At 45.2% G+C, this 10,791-nt stretch overlaps 1 protein-coding gene across 5 annotated transcripts in view; it reads right to left on the bottom strand.

Annotated features, from left to right (window-relative positions):
* The window catches only part of MTHFSD (methenyltetrahydrofolate synthetase domain containing), a 12,210-nt gene extending 4,653 nt beyond the window's left edge, over positions 1-7,557 (bottom strand). Inside the window, exons 1-6 of one of the 5 annotated variants that reach the window (XM_032238412.1) lie at positions 7,437-7,557; positions 5,778-5,881; positions 5,326-5,439; positions 3,531-3,644; positions 2,015-2,105; positions 1,627-1,739 (exon numbers count right to left, since the gene is read on the bottom strand). In XM_032238412.1, the coding sequence (XP_032094303.1) occupies positions 1,627-1,739; positions 2,015-2,105; positions 3,531-3,644; positions 5,326-5,439; positions 5,778-5,881; positions 7,437-7,458 (558 nt within the window). In that variant the 5' untranslated portion in view covers positions 7,459-7,557. Of the gene's footprint in view, positions 1-1,626; positions 1,740-2,014; positions 2,106-3,530; positions 3,645-5,183; positions 5,298-5,325; positions 5,440-5,777; positions 5,882-7,436 lie in introns of all 5 variants that reach the window. The other 4 variants (XM_032238411.1, XM_032238413.1, XM_032238414.1 and 1 more) reach the window with 4 other exon arrangements.
* Between the last annotated feature and the right edge of the window lie 3,234 nt (positions 7,558-10,791).

The following is a 10,791-nucleotide window of genomic DNA, read 5'->3' as shown; positions in this document are numbered from 1 at the left end:
ATTTCCAAAACTCTGGAAGTTGATTTTCATGCGTCAACCCTGAGAAAGTGTCCAAGTTGGGGAAGGCTGATTTGAGATCCTAAGGATCAGCACCAGAAGTGTGGACCCAGGAATCTGGACAGCAGATGAAGCTGTTTTAGAGACAGAACCAGACTGGAGTCCACATTGCTCGGAATGATTTACTTTAATTAAAAGAAAGTTCTCCAGCATGGCAAACAAGAACATGGGACCTTCTGAGACGAATCATGTTGGATGTTCTACTTAAATGAACACCAGGCCTTTACTAGAGCTAGTGCAGCTGATAATGGAATCCTGATCTCAGATTACTCTTTAGATTACATAAAATTAGTGTGTTGGTGATATTCTGGAAGCCATCGAGAAGAGGGCTGTTCTTTGTCACTGATGAAAGTGAGCTGGATCACCTCATCTTTTAATGAGAAATGTTTATCTTAGATCAGTGTGTTAGGGTTCCAAGTAATACACCCGTCGCAAACCGAACTCCAAGGCAAGAAAGAAGAACAGATTTATTGGATATATAATATTGGCACACGCTGGTGAAAACCAACTCTAAAGGTTCCCGCGATTTTCACCTAATTAAAAGTAATGTTTCCCCCACCTCCTTTCCCAAACAATCAGTCACATGGTCGAATCCGGTTGCCTGGAAACTTCACTCCTCCTCTTTCCAGCCACCTGGGGGAAACGCCCTTGATTCTCAAGAGGAACTATTTTGTTTTGGCTACAAAGCCCCCAGCTATCTCTATTCCCCCGCTCCCTATTCCTCAGCACAATTGTACCAACACTGAAGCCTCCAAGATAAGCCCCGGATAGGCAGCTTCAGAGTTGACACAGTGTTCCTCAACCTCACCAGCTTTAAGAAGGGAAGACTTCAACTCCCAGAATTCCACACACCAAAGTTTCTAAGGTAGGGAAGCTTTGTCTGAAATCGCTCTCCCTCATCACAAAGCGTTGGGGCTTGCCAGCAGCCAGCAGAGCTGGCAGCACAGTTGAACAATAAGGAGGTTGGTGAGGAACATGGGCCAGTCCTGGAGGCTGGGGAAGGCTCTGATGAGGGCTCTGCGTCAGAGGCAGAGAGGGGGCCAGGGCCGTCTGGCAGTTCTCAGTTGCCTTCAGAGCTAGAAGCAGTGAGGCAGAGGAACAGCTGGAGGCTGTTCCCGGTGTGCGCATGCGCAGAGCTGCCAGAAGAAAAGAACAGCTCAGAAATCAGGGTCGACTTGGGAGTAAAGTCACAGGTAGAAGGTGATTGTCCCCTCCCATAGGAAACAAAAGAGGAGTGAAAGGGGAGTGGGATTTTGCAGGAAACAATTCATTCATTAGTTTAGTTTCAGGAGTGTGAAGATCTGTCCGTGAATCTCAGAGACTCTGTGCCCAGCCTTTCCTTGCACAGCACCTCATTTGGGAAATATTTACATCATGGCAGCTTTCCAAGATAGATAAGGTCTGTAGTCATAGTTACTCCTTTGAAAGACTGTTTGCCAGGCCTTTGCTGAATGTGAATGAGAGGAATTTACATTCGTTTAATAAAAGGGGGTTTGTCGGGACCAGGAATCTGCTTCATGTCCTTGGGAAGCCTAAGTCAGAACACAAAGGTTTTTTTAGCTTCCTTACCTGACAATCATGAACTGCTGTGATGACGGCTGTCCTCTCCCCTACTGCCCCCATAGAAACCATCATGGCATATTCCATGTCCGCGAAGCCTTCTCCTTTCCCAATCCTCCATCCTACAGTAAGAAAAAGGAGTATCTGTCTGAATCAGGAATTCAAAGACTGAGTCACAGCTGGGCCGAAAGGAAGAAGAGGCCCCCCTTCTCTTTCCCCCAAGCTGGTTTGAAGTCCTCCCGACATGCAAATATCTCATCAAATCCCCTCTGAAATTGTCCTTCGGGGATCTGTAGCTCATCATTTTGCAGGGAAAAGCTGAAATGTTAGCAAGGAGTAAGACGGAGAAACGAAGACTGCATGGAAATTAGAAGCCCCAAGTTGGAGACCCACTAACCTTTCTCAGAAACAGCCACAGATCCCACCACAATCAGATCCACGTGGACTTTTGCATCTAACCCTACGGGGACACTATAATCTCTAACACCCTAGAAAAGAGAGAGAGAGAGAACAAAGAACAGACATGATAATCAAGAGAAGGAAAGCACTTCTGAAATCTCCCCTTTCTATGTCAACACCATGGCTGTCCAGCCTTAGCAACATTAAGACCAGTGGGCTTCTCCTCCCAGAATTTCCTGCTGACTGGGGAATTCTGGGAGTTGAGGTCCAACAGGTCTTAACGTCGCTAAGTAGCAATAGCAGTTAGACTTATATACCGCTTCATAGGGCTTTCAGCCCTCTCTAAGCGGTTTACAGAGTCAGCATATCGCCCCCACAGTCAGAGTCCTCATTTCACCCACCTCGGAAGGATGGAAGGCTGAGTCAACCTTTGAGCCGGTGAGATTTGAACCGCTGAACTGCAGATAACAGTCAGCTGAAGTGGCCTGCAGTACTGCACCCTAACCACTGCGCCACCTCGGCTCTCTAAGGTTGAACACCCCTGCTCTACGTGGACATGAACAATTCATGCCTTCAAGTAAGTAGGAATCATTGCTGGACCTCACATCATAACATCTGTTAGCAACTAAGATGCTCCAATTTTCCAGGTTGATTTTTGGGTACAATTAAGATTAGGGCAGAACATCGATCTAGGTTGTCATTTCCACACCGACCTTCTGCTGGAGGGTATCAGTACTATCTCACCCTAAGCAAATAGAGATTGGCCTCTTCCAGGAGCTGCTGTGATGTCCTCCCATCAGTTCTACTAGTGGGAAGATTTCAAGGGACTTTGCCCTTCTGGATCCAGGGAAGTAGATGTCCTCCTACATTGTCCTTTAATGATGCTCCAAGAGGTGCTCTGATCTCCTCAAACATCTCGAAATTTGAGGGTCAGACTCATAAATTTTACCACCGTTGTTTTTTTAAGGGATGCCAGCTCCATACTCACATGCCAGGTGCCCAAATACCTTCGCCAAATTATACAACTGGGCAAAATGTTTAATTTTATTAATTAGATTTATTTATTAATTAGACTTATATACCGCTTCATAGGGCTTTCAGCCCTCTCTAAGCGGTTTACAGAGTCAGCATAAAGCCCCCACAGTCTGGGTCCTCATTTCACCCACCTCGGAAGGATGGAAGGCTGAGTCGACCCTGAGCCGGTGGGATTTGAACCGCTGAACTGCAGATCACAGTCAGCTGAAGTGGCCTGCAGTACTGCACCCTAACCACTGCGCCACCTCGGCTCTATGACATTAGATATGTCATTTTATTGTCCTATTTTTTCCCCTCCCTTTCCTAAGAGCGAATTCAGCCAAACTATCTTTTTTTTTACATTTTTATTCTAAGGGCTGGTCAAAGGCTTCAATAAAAATGCTTGATTTGTCATTTCAACACAAGAGGGCAGCAGAGTGCCGTGTTGAAGTAGACTAATAACACCACGCAATCCCGCCTCACTGGCTTCTGATACTTACTCGGGAGGTGGCACAATTTCTTAGGGTCTCCTTTGTGGCCCCCGGAGGAGGCACAATTCTGTTGAACAGCCCGGTACGCAAACGTGGGGTGGGCACCAGGAGGGTTTTCCTGCCCTGCAAGAAAAGGAAACAAGTCAATGGACCAGCCCTCCAATTATACCCCGTGGGTTGTTCTCTGAACTTGATTGCTTCCTTGTTTTCTTACAGGTGTTTCATTGCCCAGCTAGATAACATCCCTAGTCCTAACACTGATGATGATGTCTAGTTAGGTAATTAAATGTCTGCAAGAAAGCAACCAAGCTGTTTCTCTTTAATTCCTCTGTAAAAATAGGACAAGTTGAGTACATTGACAGATAGTGGAAATACACCAAGGGGAGGAGGAGTGGGATAGAAGAAAGATGGGTAGAGAGGGATGGGTAGAGAGGGTGGGAGGGAAGGTAGAGCCGGGGTGGCACAGTGGGTAGAGTGCAGTACTGCAGGCCACTTCAGCTGACTGCTAGTTCAGCAGTTCAGCGGTTCAAATCTCACCGGCTCAGGGTTGACTCAGCCTTCCATCCTTCCGAGGTGGGTAAAATGAGGACCTGGATTGTTGTTGGGGGCGATATGCTGACTCTGTAAACCGCTTAGAGAGGGCTGAAAGCCCTATGAAGCGGTATATAAGTCTAACTGCTATTGCTATTGCTAAGGTGAGAAGGAAGGGAGGGAGTGGATTGGGAGAGAGGAGTGGTAGAGGGGGAGGGGAAGTAGGGTAGAGGGGGATGATGGAGGGAAGATAGAAAGTTGGAGGGGGGTGGAAGAAAGAGGTGTATGGAGAGTGGAAGAGGTATATTGGGTTGCTATTTTGGGGGGGTATTGTTGACAAGAGGAATTGCTGTGATTATTGTTTAATGTTGTATGGCCCCGGCTATGCACAGTATATATGTGAGTGTATGAAAATGAAAAAAAATGGAAAATAAAAACATTATCCAGAAAAGAACCAACTAAGGTCAACACACAGGACCTTGCAGTTCAACCCTGAGTAAAGCTCCCCCACTTAAGATTCAAGACGAAGTAGGGAAATGATAAGACAAGTCAAAAAGGAATATATTAATAGATAGTAGAAATACACCGAAGGGAGGAGTAGAGGGATAGAAGAAAGATGGGTAGAGAGGGCAGGAGAGAGGATGGGAGGGAGGGTGAGAAGGAAGGGAGGGAGTGTACTGGGAGAGAGGAGTGGTAGAGGGGGAGGGGAAGTAGGGTAGAGGGGAATGACGGAGGGAAGATGGAAAGTTGGAGGGGGGCGAAAGAAAGGGTGTATGGAGGGTCGAAGAGGTACATTGGGTTTCTATTTTGGGGGGTATTGTTGACAAGAGGGAGGGCTGTGTTTATTGTTTAATGTTATATGGCCCCGGTTCTGCACAGTATATGTGTGACTGTACGAAAATGAAAACGGAAAATAAAACACATTTACATGGAAGTCATTAAACGAGATGGCGAGGACAATTTTGAAGACCACAAGAACGGAGCAAGTGAAAGTTACAGAAAAGGAGAATATTCCTTGTGGGCGGTGGTTGCAATGGCTAAGTAGACGACATATTTGGAACGATTAGTGCTGCAGAAGGTAGAGAAGATGATCTCCGATCTGCTTTTCTTGAGCAATGGAAACGTGTTTACCTGCAGCATGGACAGACGGATCCCCTCCAGAGGTTTGTCTGGATCCACCTTCACCTCCCTGGCTTGATCAAACCCCTCCCAGCTTTTGATGGACACACCCATTTGGAAAGATCCCTGCAAGGCAAAACATGGAGCTACTCACTTCCAGAATTAAAAAGCGGATGTCCTTCTGGGGAGAATCAGGGTTGGCTTTGACTATCCTGGCACTCCGGAATTCCCCCAAATCTGAAATCCTCACACAGGCGAGAGAAGCTCCCTGTGGGGTAAGACAGCTCACATCAGTGAAGGATTCATTCAACTATGGATACTGTCTTCCTTCTACTTATTTATCTAGGCTACTGTTTCTCAACCTTCAGATCTTGAACAGGTGTGGACTTCAACTCCCAGAATTCCCCAGCCAGGAAAAAAAAACTGAGTCACAGCGCCCTGGTGGTGCAGTGGTTAGAAAGGAGTACTGCAGGCTAACTCCCTACGCACTGACAGGAGTTCGATCCTGACCGGTTCAAGATCGACTCAGCCTTCCATCTTTCCGAGGTGGGTAAAGATATGTTTATGTGCTCTTGTTATGCCTCTTCAAGTTGTCAAGAGAAATACCTTGAAATTAGGAATCCGATGGTGGACCGGTCTTGGGAAATCAGCCAGGTTATTGGCTTCCATGTAATCCCAAATTTTGTTTCGGATGTCCCATTTGGAAACTCCTCATGAGGGGAAGAAGAAGAAAAGGGACCAAAATTACCCCTGCGTTTTTCAAATCCAGTTGGGGGTTAGCTTTAAATTGCATGCTTGGTTATCATTCATTATCACTTTGCTCCTATCACACTTTAAAAATTATTATTATTTTTTGCATTTTGGATAAAAATATGATGGATTATGCAAAATATTTTTAAAAAGAGGATAAAGTTTACCTCTCAGTTATTCTTGTTAGGTATAACTACTGATTGTACTGTCATAGAGGCTAATCTGATTTTGAACCTAACAACGGCAGCAAGACTGTTGGTGGCGCAATACTGGAAGAAGGAAGATTTGCCTACTATTCAAGAATGGACGTTAAAAGTAACAAACTTATCAGAGATGGCTAAAATATCAGCATATCTTAAGGACTATTCAGATGAGAAATATAAGCTGGAATGGAGAAAATTGATTGATTATATTCAAAATAAATATGGGACTAAGAAACTCCAGATAGCTTTTGACTGAAGAAGCAAGGAATGACATAACTTGTTTAGAGTTAGCTTAACAAAAGGGGAGTTAAAGTAGAAGTGAGGATGATGTTAAAGTTTTTTTTTTAGTTCACTTTAGAATATGATTGTTAAAGATTTATACCCTGTATTTGCTCTGGGAAGTCGGGGGGTGGGTGGGTCTGGGAAGGGAGGGTGGTGAAGGGGAGGGAAATATTTGTAAAAGCTTGTTAAATTTTCAACAAAAAATATTTTTTTAAATTGTTTTTTTCTCTCTGGAACGCAAAGCATTTTCTTCCGTGGCTGGGGATGATGGGACATATAATCCCACTCTATTAGGAAGGCAACAATTTAGTAAAGGATGAAGGATGAAGGAGTCAATGAATGCTGTGTTTCTCAACTCTGGCCCCTTGAAACCGAGCGGACTTCAACTCCCAGAATTCCACAGGCCGTTGTCTTCTTCTGTCCCCCTGCTGGCTGGGGGATTCTGAAAGTTGAAGTTCAGATGTTTGCCAGTTGCCAAGGTTGGAAAACACACTGAATGTGAGTATTTGAGGGGCTGCCACAAAGAAGAGGGGAGCCAACTTGTTTCCCGAAGTACCCGAAGGCAAGAAACAATGGATGGAAATTAAAGAGAGAAGCAACTTGGAATTAAGGAGAAACTTCCTGGCAGTGAGAACAATTAACCGGTGCAACAACTTCACCGAGATCTTCAGACGTTGTAAGCGCTCCATCACTGGAGGCTTTTAAAGAAGAGACTGGACAGTCATTTGCCTGAAAGGGTCTAGGATCTCCTGCTTGAGCAGGGGGTTGGACTAGATGACCTCCAAGGTCCCTTCCAGCTCTATTGTGATTCTGATTCAATGGAAGCTACCTCACTCGGGCAACCATCAGCTAAGTTCATTCACAGGGGCTGCATAGTTCTGATGCAGTAGCAGGCTAGTTCGTGAGAATGCACCCAAATCCGGGCCGAGAGGAGGAGGGTCAGTCAGTCCCCAAATCTTCTAACTGCCGAGCTAAAGATCGGTTCCTGTCCCTTGCCTCGCTTCCCTTCCTATAAAACCCTGCCTCTTACCGGAGCGTCCCATTCGCTCCATGCTCCTTGTCTGCAGCAACCGCCAGAGCGAGAGCAAAGAGCCGGAAGTCAGTTACATTGTATCCGAGCGCTTCGCCCATCGGTTACATTGTAGCGCCTCCTCTCCGCTCCCTCGGCCACGTGTTTGCTCTGGCTACGGCAGCCGAGGGGGGACAAGCCACCGAGCGTCTCTTGCCTTTCAGTCTCCTCCCAGGACGGCTGGGCTGGATGGAAAGGGCGGCTCTCTGTAGGGTCCGCATCTTTTCCTCCTGCGGACCTCTAGATTTTCGGGAAAGGAGGTCCTGCGAAGTTTAAATCAATCCATCCATCCTTCCATCCTTCCTTCCTTCCTTCCTTCCTTCCTTCCTTCCTTCCTTCCTTCCTTTCATCCAACCATCCATCCATCCATCCATCCACCCACCCACCCACCCACCCACCCACCCATCCATCCATCCATCCATCCATCCATCCATCCATCCATCCATCCATCCTTCCTTGCAGGCTTTCAACTCAAAATTAAGATGAATTATTGTACTTACATCGCTGGAATATGTTTGCAAAATTGTATGTTCTTATTGCTAGTATCCTTCCTTCCTCCCTTCCTTCCTCCCTCCCTCCCTCCCTCCCTCCCTCCCTTCCTTCCATCCTCCCTTCCATCTATCCATCCATTTATCCATCCATCCATCCTTGGAAGCTTTCAACTCAAAATTAAGATGAATTATTGTACTTACATCGCTGGAGTATGTTTGCAAAATTGTATGTTCTTATTGCTAGTATCCTTCCTTCCTTCCTTCCCCATCCCTCCCTCCCTCCCTCCCTCCCTCCCTCCCTCCTTCCTTCCTTCCTTCCTCAAAGTATCCATCCTCCTTCTTTGGGAGTTAATGGACGGAGAAGGACAGACATCTCAAGGAAGCCCGTTCAATTCAATTCCTCTCCGCATTAATAGTCCCCTCAAATCGGATTACTGGGGTTTGATCCATTCCTTGAGTTGCTAGTCCTCATGGGGTAGTAAGCCATGCTGCCTGGGATTCGGAATGGGACGCTATAGCCCAGTCCTTCTGGAGGAGGTGGTGGTGGTGGTTCTCCATTTCAAAGTTAGCCCCATTTTTTTGAGGGAGGGGGCACAAATTGCTCGTCTTCTCCCTCCTCTCTTCGCACCTTGCCAAACAGGATTTGCGAAGTCCTGTTTTGTAACATTGTGGAATGTTCATCTTGTGAAACCTCTCAACGCGTGTTGGAAGCTTTGCTCCATACAGACGCCAACACGCAGCCATAGCTATTTGCACATATCCTGACTCTCTCTCTCTCTCTCTCTCTCTCTCTCTCTCTCACACACACACACACACACACAGACACACACACACACACACACACACACACACACGTGTTTATTACATGAATCTTTTTTCAGTCACCTAATGGGTAGGTGGGAGTCCACATATTTTAAAGTTGCCACGCTTGAGAAACACTGTTCTCTAAATAGGAAGAGACTACTGATAATCACGCCGTATTTATTTGTACATCATTATTATACCCAAAGGCATGCGTGTGTATGTGTACTATCACAGTCCATACACAAGGCGGCGCTGTCTTCAAAGAGACTAAACTTTTTTCTTTCAAAAAAAGAGAGAGAGAGGTTACAATTCATTCTTTTGACCTCTAGAGGGCAGTACACTCCAGGGAGTGACGATTGCTGACCAATCGCGGCGGCTCCGCAGACTGTATTAACGCTGCATTTACCTATTTCTAAGGGGAGGGAGGGGGTGTTTTGGGGGCAAAGCGGCGCGGTTGTCCTCGCCCATCACTTTTGCGGTCTTTGCATTCTTGGAACAATTTCACAGGGCAGGGAATGGAAAGGAAGCGATGTGCGTAATGATGCCAAATGCCGTGGATCCAGGCGGCGTGTTTTTCATCCCCGAAGGAGGGGAAAGTTTGCGCCAAGACTTTAGGCAAACTCGCTCGCGCGGCGAAAGGGCCCCATTTCCCCGTATTTATTTATTTTTAATTTACAAGACAGGGTGGTGTCATTTGGGATCAATAATTAGGTGAATGCATGCGCCTGCAGAAATTTTATTTAAAAAGACAAAGGGCTTTTTTTTTCAACGTGAAATTTAAGGGAAAGCAATAAATATCTTTCTTTTATTTGGGGTAATTTAATACAAATGTTCTTTTCCAGTAAATTAGCCACCAGGAATGTAGGTAGAGCAAGTAAGATCATTGATTCGCCAAGAGAAGAAAAGTTACTTTGTCCTTCGAAAATTCTGTAAGGTCTTTCTTTATAGTACGTATTATGATAAAAAAGTAACGCATAACTATATCTCACCACCACCACCATTTCTGCCTGTCTCTTCTAGTTTAATTCCCAAACCGGACCGATTATTTCAATCCATGTTTTCGACCAATATTTAATTAGACATTGAAAGGTTTAATTAATCCTTATCATCAAGTAGAACACAAATAAGAGCTTTAAAAATATCACAGAGATAACATTTTCTTGACTTAATTTAACACCACTAATTTATTAAACCTTTTTCACCCCTTTGCTCTGTCTTTTCAAATAAGGAGGTCTCCTCGCCCCTCCTTCCCCCTCCCCCCGGAAAAAAGTGAGAAAACCCGATAAAGAATTATTTTATTTTTTTGGAAGGGATTTTCCAATCAGTTCAGCAAACTTCCTTTTAGTTTAAATAATTGCCCCTCAGTTCCCTGCATTTCAAAATACCAATATTCCTCGGAGTTCTTCCCCAAAAGAAGTCAGTTTTTCCGAAGCTGCGTTTTTTTCCCCTTTGTAACTTTCATTACTGAAGCGTTGCAGTTTCCCAGCTTCGCTTCCCCAAATATAAACCGCTCTGAACACCCGAATAAAAAAAGCCGTTCCTTTTATTATAAATAAAAACATTTTAAAAGGCATATAGACCATTTTTAAACTGGTTTTCATTTAAAAGCATGCGCTTAGTGGATTAAAACCGCTGCTTCTAAAATTGGGGAAACCCTCAGAAAACAATCGGGCCTCGCCTCCCCTCCGTTTCATCTTTCGCCCTTTTGAAAAATGTTGCAATTCTGGCCACAATCCGTGCAGAAAATCCACACAATCAGAATGTACAATATTCCTAGCTTAGGAACGCTCCTCCGAGCGCTTTCATCACCTCACCCAACCTCATTTGCTTAAAAAGCCAGGAAAAGTTCTTTTTTAAAAAAAAAAAAAGTTTGCAAAGAAAATATATAGGGGAGACTTTGGAATAGGGTCACCTCCAAAAATTCGGGTCCAGTTTCTCCTGACCTCCCCCTCTTTAAAAAACAAAAGGTGGTAAAACGCTTTTTCAGCCGTAGCTTTCCTTTACCCCTGATTCCCCCTTTT

This window comes from Thamnophis elegans, unplaced genomic scaffold (genome assembly GCF_009769535.1).
Source record: "Thamnophis elegans isolate rThaEle1 unplaced genomic scaffold, rThaEle1.pri scaffold_163_arrow_ctg1, whole genome shotgun sequence".
Classification (NCBI taxonomy): Eukaryota; Metazoa; Chordata; class Lepidosauria; order Squamata; family Colubridae; genus Thamnophis; species Thamnophis elegans.
Note: the sequence above shows the minus strand (reverse complement) of the source record. Positions and strands in the feature narration are given on the sequence as shown.